Here is a 16,197-nt window from a genome sequence, read left to right on the forward strand (position 1 = left end):
ATCCCGTTTGGATGGATGCCTACCTCGTATGGGTAGATGCCTATCCCGTATTGGATAGATGCAATTTACATCCCGTATGGACAATTGCCTAACCCGTATGGTTAGAAGCTCATCCCGAATGGATGAATGCCCAATCCTATTTGGATGGATGCCCAGAGTATGCAATTGAATAAAACATAATAAAGAAAAAAAAATATATATACTCAATTTTTGTTGGATGAATTATGGTGGGTTATTACATGTGGTATCAGAGCAAAGGTTCAAATCTAGGCCTTGTGCTCACTTCAATTTATTCAACTAAGGGAATGTTTTACAATAATAGAAATTAAATTTTATTCCACAAAAGGAAAACTAACTACATAATTTAACTTTCAGGTAAAACCTAGAATGGCAAGAGGAAGAGGAAGAGGAAGAGGAAGAGGAAGAGGAAGAGGAGGAGGTAATGGGAGACGTACCAGGAGTCAAAGGGAGGAAAACCATGAGGAAAACCATGAGGAAAACCACGAAGGGAACCATGAGGAAGACCATGAAGAGGCTCGACACAACCTAGGGAATAACGGAGATGGGGTCCAAGCTATAATCAACCTTCTAACCGAACAAAGAGATAAAATCAACTTCCTGGAGCAATCACTGCACGACCTTAGGGAAAGGCAGAATGACTATGAGAACAGAAGTGGTACCGAGAATGGAAACCCTGGTAGCAATCAAGGAAATGTGATGGGTAATGGAAAGGAAAATAACATATTAGAACTCTCCAAGGATTTGAAGAAAATCACCCCTCCTAAGTTCGATGGGAGGCAGATTGGTGAAGGGGCTGAAAATTGGCTAAATGAAATGGAAAAATATTTTGAGCTAAGAGATTTTAGCGAAACAACTAAGGCTTTATGGGGCTCCTATCAACTCACAGGGGAGGCGGCTAGCTGGTGGACCAACACCAAGGAACAAAATGGGTATAACAGGGATACAATCACATGGGATCAATTTGTTCACCATTTTCGAGATAGGTGGCTCCCTCAATTGTTCTTTGATGAGAAAGTGACAGAATTCCATAATCTACGTCAAGGGTCCCTATCCGTTCAACAATATTGGGATAAGTTTGCCAAGTTGCTTAAATATGTGCCTATGTACCAAAGGGATGAAGAAGGCCAAGCAAGGAAATTCATTTTGGGGCTGAATACCAACATAGGGGCAGAGGTTGATATGCATGGACCCAGAAATATGAATGAAGTACTTGAAAAGTCCCTAAGGCAAGAGAGGAAGATTCAGACACTAGCAGGACGAAACTATAATGGGAATCACTCATTCAAAAGGAAGCAAGAATTCAATGGAAACACTAATTTCAACAAGGGTCAAAGGAATAACTCTTCCGAAAGGAGACCACCGCCTAATCAATATCAGAGGAATGGGAATGATAATAACAGGGGCAATAATAACAGGGGCAATGATAACAGGGGCAATAATAACAGGGGCAATGATAACAGAGGCAACTATAACAGGAATGACCAGCAGAAAAGGATAACTTATCCACCCAGGGGAAATGAAACAAGGAATGATCCCCCTAGAAATCAAGGTAGGAGAGGTCCTCCAGGCGGATGCTTTATGTGCGGGGAAAACCATTTTGCTAGAGATTGCCCCAGGATGCAAGGACAAATTAGAGCCAATCAACCCCAACAAGGGCCCCAACAGAGGATTCATGCAGCAGTTAGGAACCAAAGAAGGAGATACCAGAATGTTCCCGTGGAAACTACAGGTACACTATTTGAACAACCAATATCAATTCTAATTGACACTGGATCATCTGAATGTTTTGTCTCACCTGAATTAGTGAACAAATATGCATTAAAAGTTAATCAAATGGAGTCATCATGGACGGTTCAATATGGGGATAAGGCAACGAGAGAAGTAACTAAGTGTTTACCAAGGGCAAGGGTACAATTCCCTGAGTTCGAAACAAGGGTAGATCTCTATGTGGCACCCTTAGGATTATATGATGTAATTATGGGAATGAGTTGGTTAGCAGACCATCAAGCTAATGTAGATTGTTATAGCAAAATTGTTGAATGTTTGGATGATGGGGGGAAAAGGGTCAAAATCCAAGGAAAGTTTAAACCCATTAATATAGAAACTATCTCAGCAATGCAATTAAAGAAGGAAAGGAGAAGAGGAGGACAAATCTTTATGGTCGAAATTGATGAAGGAAAGGAGGAAAATACACCAACATTTGAAAATACCCCTTTCTTAAAGGAGTTTAGGGATGTTTTTCCAGAAGAACTACCCGGTTTACCCCCTAAGAGAAAGTTTGACTTTTCTATCGAAGTACTCCCAGGAGCTGAACCAGTATCAAAGGCACCTTACCGGATGAACACAACCGAATTACAAGAGCTCAAAATGCAATTAGAGGAACTCTTAGCTAAGGGATTAATAAGGCCAAGTGTATCACCATGGGGAGCGCCAGTTTTATTTGTTAAGAAGAAGGATGGAACCTTAAGGCTATGCATCGACTATAGGATGTTGAACAAAGTTACCATAAAGAATAGGTATCCCTTACCTCGCATAGAGGACCTTTTTGACCACATGAAAGGAGCGGCAGTTTTCTCCAAGATAGATCTTCGGTCAGGGTATCATCAGCTCAGAATTAAGGAAGAAGACATTCCGAAGACAGCTTTCAGGACGAGATATGGACATTATGAATTCACAGTAGTTCCTTTTGGAGTAACTAATGCCCCAGCTGCATTCATGAACCTAATGAATAGTGTATTCCATGACTACTTGGATAAGTTTGTTTTGGTATTTTTGGATGACATATTGATTTACTCTAGAAATGAAGAGGAACATTTAGCGCACCTACAAATTGTTTTGCAAAGATTGAGAGAACATAAGTTATATGGAAAATTGTCCAAATGTGCCTTCTTTGAGGAAAAGATTCACTATCTTGGGCATATAATATCAAAGGATGGAATAGCAGTCGACCCAGATAAAATAAAGGCGATAGTAGAATGGCCAATCCCTAAGAATGTTTCAGAGGTAAGAAGCTTTATGGGGCTAGCAGGTTACTATAGGAGGTTTGTGGAAGGATTCTCTAAGATAGCAAATCCCATCACCTCGTTGCAAAGGAAGGGCAAAAGGTTTGTATGGACCGAGCAAAGTGATAAGGCATTTCAAATCTTGAAGGGAAAACTAACTTCAGCACCCATTCTAAAGGTACCAGACCCAAATGGACACTTCACAGTTGTAACAGATGCTTCTATTGAAGGGTTAGGAGGAGTACTTGTCCAAGATGAAGGGGTAGTGGCTTATGAATCTAGGAAGCTAAAGACTCATGAAGTCAATTATGCACCCCACGACTTAGAGTTGGCAGCAATTGTGCATGCCCTACAAAAGTGGAGACACTTCTTACTAGGGAAGCCCTTTGAGCTTAAATCGGACAACCAAGGACTAAAATACATCTTTACCCAACCTCACTTAAATGCCAGACAAAGAAGGTGGTTAGAGTTTCTAAGTGAATATGACTTTGAGATTGAATATATTAAAGGGAAAGAAAATAGGGTGGCAGATGCCTTAAGTAGGAGGAGACACTTGATGACTATAGCAACCTTCAAAACCTCTTTCAAAAGGCAAGTAATGGATGAGCAAGGACATGACCCATGGTATGAGCAAGTCAAATTAACTATAAGACACAACCCGACCGACCCTAAGGTCGAAGGGTATACATTAGATGAGGATGGGTTGCTCAGATACAATAACAGAATCTATGTTCCTAATTCAGGGAATTTAAGGGAAGTAGTCTTATCGGAGGCTCATGATGCCCCTTATTCAGGCCACCCAGGAGTTAACAAACTTTATGCAGATCTAAAGAAGCTATACTTTTGGCAAGGATTGAAAAGCGATATTGTCAAGCACGTAGCTAAATGTTTGGAGTGTCAAAGAGTAAAGGCAGAACATAGGCACCCAGCTGGATTGTTACAATTGCACGATGTACCTCAACATAAGTGGCAAGTTATTAGTATGGATTTTGTACAAGGGTTACCCGTGTCACCTTCTAGGCATGATGCAATAATGGTGGTAATTGACAAACTCACTAAGGTGGCACACTTTATACCAGGGAATCTGACAGATGATGCACCCACCTTGGCTAGACGTTTCATTAAGGAGATAGTTAGGTTGCATGGAGTACCAGAGAAAATCATATCAGACAGAGATGCAAGATTCACTTCCAGGTTTTGGACCACTCTTCAATCAGCTCTAGGGACTCAACTAAACTTTAGCACCGCATACCACCCAGAAACCGACGGTCAGACAGAAAGGACAAATCAGATTATGGAAGACCTGCTTCGTATGTACTGCATGGACCAACAGAGAAAATGGGAAGAGTACCTACCTTTGGTAGAGTTTGCCTACAATAATACATATCAAACATCTTTGGGAATGGCACCTTTTGAAGCTTTGTATGGTAGACCATGTCGAACACCTCTGAGTTGGGATAGTCTTGAAGATAGAGTGATTATTGGGCCAGATATGTTGAGAGAAATGGAAAGGAAAACTAAGGAAATTAGGCAAAGGTTGAAGGAAGCCTCGGATAGGCAGAAAAGTTATGCAGATAAAAACAGAACACCAAGGGAATTTGAAGTAGGAGAGAAAGTCTTCCTAAGGGTTAGGCCACACAAGAGTTCCATAAGATTTGGGAAAAAGACTAAGCTTGCACCTCGTTATGTCGGACCCTTTGAAATATTGGGAAGAATTAATCCAGTTGCTTATCGGTTGGCCTTACCTCCCCAATTGAGCCGAATCCATGATGTCTTCCATGTATCTCTTCTTAAGAAGTATGTACCTGATGAGAAACACATTTTGAATTGGGATGCTTTGCAGGTCCAAGAAACGGGGGGAATAATGATAGAGCCATTCAGAATCTTGGAGAGGCGCCAGTGCCAGTTGCGCAACAGAGAGGTTGATCAGTGCAAAGTGCAATGGGACCAGTATGACGAGAAGAATGCCACGTGGGAGGATACTAAGGAGATGCAGCAGCTATTTCCCTTTTTGTTTTGAACATGAACTATAAACTCTTTTGAATGCATTTAATAAGTGCATCGGGACGATGCACCGATTAAGGGGGGGAGGATGTCACAACCCTCCTTTATCACCTTTTTTTTTGATTTAAAATACAAAACTTTATTTATACTCTTTGGATGAATTATTGAATGAATATTGTAAGGGAATGAATTAATAAACCACACACACATGGAAAATGCTTATATATTTTAAATTGTTATTTAATTTCCCTCACCCAAATTAAGGCACATGTTGTAGGAGGAATAAGAAGCTTCTAGAGGCTTCTCCACCTCCTTGCATGTAACTCCTCCCACTAAGCCTAATTAATTTGCATGGAGGCCAAATTGGGAGAAGAATCTCTTTTTTGAATTAAAAAAATAGGTAGTGGGAAATTGTAATTTCTTTTATAAAATGGGAACAAGTTTCAAAGGAAAAGCTAGCTAATCTTGATAAGAAATTTCTGCAAGTTGAATTCTCTTTGGTAGTCCACTTCATTGGCAGCTAGGATTTTGTTGGAGGATTTTTCTTCAAATTGGAGGATCAAGGAAGACTCCACACCATCTCCAAGCATCCAGGTTCCTCCAACTTAGTTCATGCATCTCATTTTTATGGTAGATTAGATTTGATTGGATTAATTATGAGTATGAAATTTTAATTGTATTTTGTTAAAGAATTAGTTTAGATTTTGTAGAAAATGAGAATCCTGGTTTTAATAAGATTCATTGTTAAATTTCTTGATATGAATTTAGTTTTTAGATTTTGTAAAGAATGAGATTTATTGTAAAATAAGAATCATTGTTAAATTTTTAGTTTCAGATTTTAGAGAATAAAATTCATTGTTTTTGTCTTAAATTTTGTAGAATGAAATTCATTTCTTTTGAAAATAAGATACATTAGTTTCAGATTTTAGAGAATAAAATTCATTGTTTTGTCTTAGATTTTGTAGAATGAAATTCATTTCTTTTGAAAATAAGATACATTAGTTTCAGATTTTAGAGAATAAAATTCATTATTTTGTCTCAGATTTGTAGAATGAAATCCATCCTTCTTGAAAATAAGATTCATTGTTTTAATTCTGATAAGAAATTAGTTTTAGAGTAAATGGAAATTAGATTATTATCTTCAGTTTATTTTGATAAAAATTAGATCTCCCTGTGTGTATAAATAAATCTCCTTCCTCTGTGAATGAATTTTCCCTGTGAAAAATAAAAATAAAAATGGATAACTCTCTCTGTGAATGAAATTTTTTCTTCCTGTGTAAAGGAATGAATTCCTTTCTCTGTGAATAAGTTTTCCCTGTGTAGGAAACAAAAGAAATGAGGAAAAGAAATAAACTCTCTTTATCTGTGAATGTATTTCCCTGTAGAAAACAAAGAAATGGAAATCCCTCTGGTTACTGCTTCATTCTATCCCTGAAATTAATCTACAAACATTGTTAATTACTTATTATTACCCTGCTCTGAGTAATCTTCAAATATTTTTTACAGTTATAATACTCCTGTATAAAATGATAATGATAATACTGTAACGTATATATATATCTATATACATATATATATATATATATATATATATATATATATATATATATATATATGCATATAAATAAATAACCAAAAAAAAAAGAAAAGCAAAGAAAAAACAATTCAAACTCCATATCTCCCATCGGGCTCCGTAACGCACGGCGTTTTACGTCGGCCAGCATGCAGCGGTTACAATGTAACCGTCGCAGTATGTACGGGGGGAACCCGCGGGTCCCCTCATCTCTGCAGACCTGCGCATGCAGGGCCGCAGGGGTGATGGGACCCGTGGTCCCCACCCCGCACCCTATGCCATATTAAAAATAACATGCGTTAATTAAAGTTGTTTCTTCTTCCCTCTAAATTTTAATCGAAATTTTTTTTTCTTGGGGTTTTATTTCATAAATAGATTAATACTTTATGTTAATTGCTAAGTTATTAAATTTTAGTTGATAATGACATTTAGGAATTAATACTTAAGTCATTTACTAAGATATTTAGTTAAATTTTTTTTTAGTAGATAGTAATGGCATTTAGGAGATGATGTTTTTTTATTTTGGTTAACCTTAAGACATTGTATTTCGACTTAGAAAAATTGGGCTAATATGTAGCAAGCTCATAATTTAATTTGCCTTAACAAGTTTTTTTTTTAAAAAAATTGTAGACTATTTCTAAGTTACTCAACCCATTAAGAATCGTTGAGACACTTGATTGGTCTTTAAAACAAATGCTTAAATGTAATCGTTATTTTGGATCCATAGCATGCGAATTTTTTTATAGAATAATTATATCTTCATGAAATTACTATTATGCCAGTTTCATTGTTATGCAAATTACACTTCAAGTAGTTACTTCAATTATTTACGCTTTCATTTTTGTTATTCGTAGTTAGAAAACTAAATAAAGGAAGTTGGAAAACCAAAACTAGCAGCGTTCGGTATATATGGTGCCTCTGGGTCACGCTTACGGGTAATGCCGTCGCGTTGAACTACTGCACTTAACGCCTAATAAAGCTGCATTAACGACGTCTGTGGCATCGTCCCTATAAATCGTCGGGGAGTAATAAGGGACATTTGGAAGTTAAAAATCCAAGGGGCGGGTAATCCCTCTTGGATCGATAATTTAATAAGATAACTTTTAAATGAATTTCACATCCGTTGAGATAAACCATAGTAAACCCCTCTTAGGGATGGTCAAGTTAAAAGCTCTCGTGAAATTTACTTTATTTATTTATTTATTTATTCACCTCGAAGGGATATTGGTGATTTGCAATTGGGTGACGTTCATGATAAGTATTAGGTTCTAGTTATTTTGTTTAGGCCACAAGCAATAGGCCATCTTGAGCCTTCGCTTGAGTGCTACCTTCGTGGGTAGCAACCGCAGAGAAACTGTCTGGGACACTGACCCTGGAAAGGGTTGCGTACCCACAAATCAGTTTACATCAAACCGTAGATTAGAAAATAGAACTACATACTTTACGCCTTGATCCCGTGCCGAAGCGGGTATGTAGGCAGTCTTGGGACGGAGTTGTCCCTCGTACTCAGGCGTTCGTGGGTGGGGTCTAGGCTTGGTTGAGTAAGAATCCCAATTGAAAGATAAGATAATCAAACTTAATTCAATGCATACTCGGAAGGAATCCCGTACGGATTCGCTTGACTTCCCGAGGCTTTAAGCCAAATTCCGAGGCAGAATTCAAGCTTGTATTATTTTCTTATTACTCCTAAGGACGGCGACCTCGGTGCATTCTTGTTAGAAGAATGTAGTACTTAGTGAGTGGCTCAGGACCCGAATGGTCCCGATGAGTCTAAGTCTCTGGCCAGAGCATCTCCTATCCCGTTTGGATGGATGCCTACCCCGTATGGGTAGATGCCTATCCCGTATTGGATAGATGGAATTTACATCCCGTATGGACAATTGCCTAACCCGTATGGTTAGAAGCTCATCCCGAATGGATGAATGCCCAATCCTATTTGGATGGATGCCCAGAGTATGCAATTGAATAAAACATAATAAAGAAAAAAAAATATATATACTCAATTTTTGTTGGATGAATTATGGTGGGTTATTACACAAAAGATGTAGGTCAAATTACAAAGGGTAATGCAATTTTCAACACTACACAAAGTAATGTGTTTTTCCTTAAATTGTTGTTTTAGTCAATCAATTTGATTTTCATCACCATTTTTTTCTTATATTAAGCATGATCAACCTTACAAAATCTAGAAGGAATCTATAGAATACTTTAAAATAGAAAGGAGAGTGAGAGACGTGATTAACTCCTCCAAGACTATTCAATCATGAAATTAGCCAAAGAAAATGAACATCCACATTAAAACCCCTTGCATAATATAATTTTCACACTTTATATTTAATGCATATACAAGTACCACTTACAATCATCACAAAGTGGTCACGATGTTGACATGTTATATCTCTTTCACTAAGGAGATTGAGTCTAATAACTAGATCCATTTCCTTGACATTTTTCTCACTAATAAACTTAATGGAACCTTAGCTCAGACTATTTACCACAAATATACCCACATTGACCTTTATTTGCATTCTTCCTCCCATCACCACCTAGCCCAAAAAGCCAACATTCTCAAAACATTGACCGTTAGAGCTTTACATATTTGTGAGGAGGATAACCAAGACCAAGGGTTAGCTCATCTTCCCAATATCTTCATTCTAAATGGCTACACAAACAAGAAAATCTCTAGGACTTTCAACTAAGCCAAGTATATATTTTTCTCCAAACCCAAACCAATTGCTCCCCTTACCCCACCTACTGCAACTCTTTCTTACATAGAAGGCCTTTCCCAAAAAATCCCCAAAATATTTCTTAAAAAGAACATCCTGTGTACTTTCAAACCCATTTCCACCTTAAAAAATTACATCCCCTCTCTCAAAGATCCTAGAGACAACTGCATTGATTTTGTTGTTTACAAAGTAGTGTGTTCTTGTGGCAGCCCTTACATAGGTGAAAATGCATGCTTTTTCAAAACCAGAATCAAGGAACATGATGTAGGCATTAAGCATGAGCGGGTTTTCAAGTCGGCCCCAGTTGATCAGTCCTCTTCCACCAAACACCATATTTTCTTGGAAATACCGAAATCCTATACAAAGAAGATAACTTTTTCAAAAAAAAACTTAAACAAGCCATAGAAATCTTTAATCACCCCTCCAACCTTAAACGAGCTGAAGGATGGAACCTAAGTTCATCATGGTACCCCCTTTTATCTAGCCTTAGAAACTATCACCTCCCTATTCCTTAGTCCCTCTTCTTCCCTTTTGACCCTTGTCTCCCCCCTCGCCATTTTTTTCTTCCTCTTTTATGCTTTCCTTTTTTCCCCTCTCCTCTTTTTCATTTTTCTCTTCTTTTGAGTTCCTTTTAGCTGTCCTTTGTTCTCACCTCCCTATTCCTTAGTCCCTCTTCTTCCCTTTTGACCCTTGTCTCCCCCCTCGCCATTTTTTTCTTCCTCTTTTATGCTTTCCTTTTTTCCCCTCTCCTCTTTTTCATTTTTCTCTTCTTTTGAGTTCCTTTTAGCTGTCCTTTGTTCTTTTTTGAAGATGTTTCTTGCATTACTTACGCTCTCTCTCTCTCTCTCTCTCTCTCTCTCTCTCTCTCTCTCTCTCTCTCTCTCTCTCTCTCTCTCTCTCTCTCTCTCCAGATAATATAGAGAGAGAGAGAGATAGATACATATATACATATACATATACATATACATCTATGTATGTACATATATACATATATATAGATACATGTATATATACATATGCATAGATGTATACATAACATATACATATACATTAATTCTTTATTTATATTTATTTTATTAGTCTTTATTTCCTTTTTTGGTTTATGTTATTATTTCATTTCTTAATGTTTTCTTCTTCTTTTGCCCTCTCCCTTTTGTTTTAATTATTAGTCTTTATTTTCTTTTCATTTTTATTTTATTTTTATTATTATTTATTTTTAATGTTAATTTTTACATTTTTCTATTTTATTTTTAATTATTTTTTGAATGTTTATTTATTTATTTTTACTAATTAATTTTAATCTTTTTTTTTTCTTATTCTTGTTTTATTTGTGTTTTATTTTTATTTATTTTATTAATATTTAATTTTTCTTTTTAATTATTTTTAATTATTATTATTTTATGTGACCACTCATTAGACCTTTCTACCCTCTTGATTTTTGTTCTCTTTTTTATCTTGTTTTTTAGAATCTTCTTTTAGTTTCTTTTCTTATCTCTTAATGATGTTTCTATTTTATTTTACTATATCAAACCTTTCCTTTTTTTTAATTCATTTCTCCTTGAACTTTGTGCCACCCTACTCCTTTCTTTTTTAACTTGTCTTAGTCTACAATTCACCCATTTTATTTTTTAGAGCTCTCTCATCATGATCATGATGATAGATCATTGAATTTGATCCAAAATATTAATGCAATAAAAAATCACAAACATTTACAACAATCCACAAACATTTACAACAATCCTCCAAATTCACAAACCTACGATCCTTTCATTTGATTGAAAGGATGGAAAAATATGAGGATATGTGCGTGTGGTTAGAAAGTTGGCCACTTATCCACACAGATCACGGCTGCCGAATTATCTCCTACAGAATGTGAAAGAAGCATCTAACTACCTGTCACCAGGGTCGCACTTCAACTACAAATCTTATCCCAGACTCTGTTGTTCTCTATTTCCAATAATTCCACTCTATAAATATTTCGGCCTGTATGTGACAAGCCATGAAAATCTCCAGGCAAGAGGAGGAAGGAAAAATTGTGATGAAATGAGCAAAATGCAGAAGGCATGGTTCTACAATGAGTATGGACCTCTCGATGTTTTGCAATTTGGGGATTTCCCTGTTCCAAAGCCAGGGCCCGGTCAGATGTTGGTTAAAATCCGCGCAGCTGCTCTAAATCCTGTGGATTTCAAGCGGCGAGAAGGTTTGTTCCGGAATAACGACTCCGACTTTCCAGTAGGTTCACTAACTTCTGGGTTTTATATAGTATGAAAATGAATTATTAAAGTTAATATTATCAGATTTTTACAATTTATGAGATTGTTCTGCTGTTTCTGAATTCGAAAGTGAGATTTTTTAGTTGGCCTTCTGAGTTTTATAATGAGATTTTCTGAATCCTAAACTGTGAGCTAAAACTTGATATGAAGAATCCAAAAACGACAATCATGGTATTGTAAAAGAGTAAAAGCTTTAAAAAAAGAGTTGTGTTGTAACAGGCTGTGCCGGGGTGCGATATGTGTGGAGTGGTCGAGGAAGTGGGCGAGGGTGTGAGCAAGTTTAAGAAGGGCGACGAGGTTTACAGTGACATTCAATACTTCACATCCGAGAAGCCCAAAGACTGCGGTACTCTTGCTCAGTACACAGTTGTGGAAGAAGATCTCACCGCCATCAAGCCAAAAAATCTGTCTTTTGAGGAAGCCGCCAGTTTGCCGCTGTCTCTGTTAACTGCCCAGCAGGCCTTCGACGACGTCAATTTTCAAAAGGGGTGGAGCATCTTTATTGTGGGAGGCGCTGGCGGCGTGGGGAGCCTGGCGATCCAGCTGGCAAAGCATGTGTACGGAGCTTCCAGAATTGTTTCGACTTGCAGTACGGGGAAAGTGGATTTTGTGAAAAGCTTGGGGGCTGATCTGGTGGTGGATTATACCAGGCAGAGCTACGAGCAAGTGGATGAGAAATTCGATTTCGTTTTCGACACCATAGGTGTGTGTGCTTTAGTTTTTCTCTTCACCCTTTTTTTTGTTAGTGGGCACCATAAATGTTTCGATCCAACAGGCCGAGTTCTAAGTTTGAAGTTGCAGGTGAGTCGATGAAGTCTTATGTGGTTGGCAAGGAAGAGGCTCCAATCATAGACATTGCAGCGTTTTATGATCATCATCCGAGGGCTGAATATCTTTCTCTGGTACCTTCAGCCGCCAATCTGGAGAGGCTTCAAGAGTACATAGAGAGCGGGAAACCGAAGCCTGTGATCGATCCCAAGAGCCCGTATGCGTTTTCTGAGGTTTTGGAAGCTTTCAAGCATCAGGAAAGCTGCCGAGCAAGAGGGAAGATTGTTATTTCCCCCATTGAGTAATCGAGATTTTAATATATCCTGTGAAGTACGCTCCACTATAAATTTCGAGGAATGTGTATATAAATATCTAATGTGTTGTACAAAATTTAGGGAAGATGGGCTATTAGTCGGGCTAGGTTCTATCGTTGGGAAGGAGGTGGTCGTTATGAAGTCTAATGTCGCAATAAATTTATCTATAAATATCTTGTTAATAATTATTTTTGTTTTATATATAAATTAATACACGAGTAAATGTTTATTAAAAAGGACCTTTTAATAAAACAATCTAAAACAAATGATATCAGAAAGATAAAGGTCGAATCAACTTTCTAGCATCTATAAATTTTTTTTTTTTTTAAAACCAAAACAAAAGATATGCTTTCCTACATGATCATATCCTAATAAGATTTTGAAAGGAAAATAAGGAAATAAAAGAAGTAGCAGCAGCCTTCAAAACCTATTAATAGAATCATGCCCACATAAACATAGATTGATTTTGTAGGCTTTCTTATACCACATAACGTAAAAACTAAAGGTGGGGCTCACTTGAAAAGTCTTAAATGAAAGAAGATAGGGGAGAGGAGTCAATACGTGTGTGGGGTCTTAAATGTGCTATAGTATGTGGGTGGTTAGGGTCCCAATGAGGCGCCCCTAATCACCCCGTATGTGTCCAAATTTTGACTAATACTCAATTTTTTTAAACCTAATAATGAATCAACATTAATTTGACCACATTCCAGTTAAAGTTTGATTGAAATATATATGTTAAATGAAAATATTAAGTAACAAACAAAAGAGTCAAACAACTATGACTATATCATTCATCAATTGTTCATAACAATGAGAGATTCTGACGTGCATAGGAGTAGGCCCCATTCAAAACTTATGCATGCCAAAATAAACAAAATGTAAGGATAAGATTTACGCTCATCTGAGGCTTGCCACCCTACTTACAAACCAAAGTCCCAAAAATAGATTGCCACATAAACAACCATTGACACAAAAGAGGGCCACCATAGGTAACTACACCCTACTACTAAGAACATGTCTGCCTATGATAAAATGCCCAAGTCCACACATTTTTGGGCCCCTTCTCCCATCTGTCCAGCTCTACAACACACCAACTAGTCACCTCAATGCACATCTACTGGTCACTTCACCACCTCTTCCACCTACATCCACAACAAAAATTGCATAAGGCCACCATTTTCCATTAAAAACAAATCAACTCAAACATAAAGGCAATATCAAATGGGCACTACAAATGCAATCCAGATTCAAAATTTGAAATGGCAAGAGTACATATGTTAAAGAGGCCGCACAAACAAGTATTACGTTCAAATCATACAAAGAAAAATGAAATTATATCATTTGAGTTACAAAGAAGACAAATAAGGCATCGAAGAGGAGAAGGAAGACATAGAAGGCATCGAACGATTTGAAAAAGACACATAAACCATCAAAGTATTTATTTTCTTCCAATTTATAACTTCTCTTATTGTTAAACCCTTTCTTTCTCCTTAAACCCTTACTGTTTTCATCGTCATGGTTATTTTTTTGCTTCATTTTCTTTTGCTTTATTTAGTTCCCTTTATCCATTACTTTATGTTTTACAATATGCATTCTTCTTACTTACCCATGGTTTATTTAGTGCCTTAAACCCTCGTTATTCTAGGGAAAATTTCATGATAATTGTTATATTCATTTTTGTAAACCCTAACTATTTTAAAGTTTTAATGTTCTTTCCTACATGTTAATTTCATGTTCCATTGTTTCCTTTATTTTAATTTCCTATACAGTTTACATGCACTTACCCTTACTGTTTTACATCGTAATATTTTATTTAGTTCCCTTTTCCCAATACTTACAGTTTCATTTTGTTCTCATCAACATAACAAATTAAGGCCTTCATTTTCTTAATTGGTCATGTTTTATTTATTGCATCTAACCTTCACTGTTTCATCTATATTAAACCTTATGTATGTTCATTATATTTTCTTTTCTCAAGTTTCCCTTATTGTTTTCATCATTTCATGTTTTCCTATTAATTCAAATATGCTCATTTGATGTTCTATTGTTTCCTTCCTCTTCATTTGCTTTTTAGTTTTACAAAACTGTTTTCATTTTTTACAACTGTTATATTCATTTTTGTAAACACTATTTGTTTTCAAGTTTTTTTGTTCTTTCCTACACATTAATTTTATGTTCCATTGTTTCTTTCCATTTCATTTCTAGTTCAATTTATGCTTACCCTTACTATTTTAAATTGTAATGTTTTATTTAGATCCCTTCACCCAATACTTACAATTTCATTTTATTCCCTTCACCTTAACAAATTAAGGCTTTCATTTTCTTAATGGGTCATGTTTTATTTATTGCGTTTAACCTTCCCTTCACTATTTCATTTGTACAAAATCCTATGTATGTTCATTATCTTTTATGTTCTCAAGTTTCCCTTATTGTTTTCATGTTTACACATTCACTCCAATATTTTCATTTTTGTTTTATTATTTCCTTTACAGTACTTAAAACCCTTACTGTTTGTCATCCTCATGGTTTATTTGCCTTTACAATCCCTTTTTGTTTTACATCCTCAAGGTTTATTCTCATCCTTCATCCATTACAGTCTCCATTTTTTCACTTTGTCATGGATTATTTTCTTACTATTTCAACAAAATTTCAATTTTTGAATTTCCTTCATGTTCAGTTAATTTTTCAATTCTATGCACCCTTACAGTTTTCATGTTTACACGTTCATTCCAAATTTTTCATTTATGTTCATTTGTTTTCTTTACAACATTTTAAACCCTTACTGCTTTGCATCCTCATGGTTTATTTGCAACCTTCATCCCTTTTGGTTTATTTACCACAGTCATAGCAGATACCCATATCTAACAATTATTTCATTTCATAGTTTCCCATACTCCACATACTGATTATACTTATTGTCTACAGATGAAGAGGGTAGATCAGAGGACAAAGCCTATTATAAAGAAAAGAGAATCAACAAGGTGGTCGATCCATAAAAGAGGAGTTAGATTCCCCCCAACCACTAAAGATGTTGGCCCAATAGTGATAACTCCATGGCATGTAGCACCGACAGAGGAGGCTACTCCATCTCCGGGAGAGGATATTCCATCTTAGAGGATGCCAATAGTTAAATGTTGTCACATAAGTGGTGGTCTGCAAATGACATGAAAGGGGCATTGAAATATGTCGAGGACAACGACATGTATGTCGAGGCATCATCTAAAAAATGGGGCATCCAACAACCACACTCTCCAAATGGTTGACCTTGGTCTCATAACCACCTCCAAGAAAGGTCCTCCAACAATCCTTAGTAGTCATGAAGAGCATTTGATTGTCAAATGGTCCAAGGAGATGGCATCAGTTGGGCATGGATTGCATATTATCAATTTGAAGGCAGGGGTTTTTCAAATTTGTGAAACTAAACCCAACCCTTTCAAGAACGGGCTTATGGGGAAGTCTTAGTGGTCAGGTTTTAAGGGTCGACATCCGAAACTCACTTTGTGGACTGTTGAAGGA

At 36.6% G+C, this 16,197-nt stretch overlaps 2 protein-coding genes across 2 annotated transcripts; both read left to right on the forward strand.

The window, feature by feature from the left end:
• Positions 1-598: 598 nt before the first annotated feature.
• Positions 599-5,105, forward strand: LOC131068151 (uncharacterized). Its single transcript, XM_058003332.2, has 2 exons — positions 599-1,750; positions 4,867-5,105. Exons 1-2 carry the CDS (start codon positions 718-720, stop codon positions 4,947-4,949), a joined length of 1,116 nt encoding a protein of 371 aa, XP_057859315.2. The 5' UTR covers positions 599-717; the 3' UTR covers positions 4,950-5,105.
• A 6,176-nt stretch (positions 5,106-11,281) lies between these two features.
• On the forward strand, positions 11,282-12,869 carry LOC131073954 (2-methylene-furan-3-one reductase). Its single transcript, XM_058010483.2, has 3 exons — positions 11,282-11,558; positions 11,819-12,302; positions 12,401-12,869. Exons 1-3 carry the CDS (start codon positions 11,370-11,372, stop codon positions 12,670-12,672), a joined length of 945 nt encoding a protein of 314 aa, XP_057866466.2. The 5' UTR covers positions 11,282-11,369; the 3' UTR covers positions 12,673-12,869.
• Positions 12,870-16,197: the final 3,328 nt, after the last annotated feature.

Source organism: Cryptomeria japonica, chromosome 9 (genome assembly GCF_030272615.1).
Source record: "Cryptomeria japonica chromosome 9, Sugi_1.0, whole genome shotgun sequence".
In the NCBI taxonomy this organism is placed as follows: domain Eukaryota; kingdom Viridiplantae; phylum Streptophyta; class Pinopsida; order Cupressales; family Cupressaceae; genus Cryptomeria; species Cryptomeria japonica.

Bases quoted from the DNA above. Each gene is read 5' to 3' on its own strand.
- LOC131068151 (XM_058003332.2), top strand. From the start codon at position 718: ATGGGTAATGGAAAGGAAAATAACATATTAGAACTCTCCAAGGATTTG. The intron at 1,751-4,866 runs GTACACTATTTG...GATGCTTTGCAG, and splicing joins TGTTCCCGTGGAAACTACAG to GTCCAAGAAACGGGGGGAAT.
- LOC131073954 (XM_058010483.2), top strand. From the start codon at position 11,370: ATGAGCAAAATGCAGAAGGCATGGTTCTACAATGAGTATGGACCTCTC. The intron at 11,559-11,818 runs GTAGGTTCACTA...GTGTTGTAACAG, and splicing joins ATAACGACTCCGACTTTCCA to GCTGTGCCGGGGTGCGATAT. The intron at 12,303-12,400 runs GTGTGTGTGCTT...TTGAAGTTGCAG, and splicing joins TTTCGTTTTCGACACCATAG to GTGAGTCGATGAAGTCTTAT.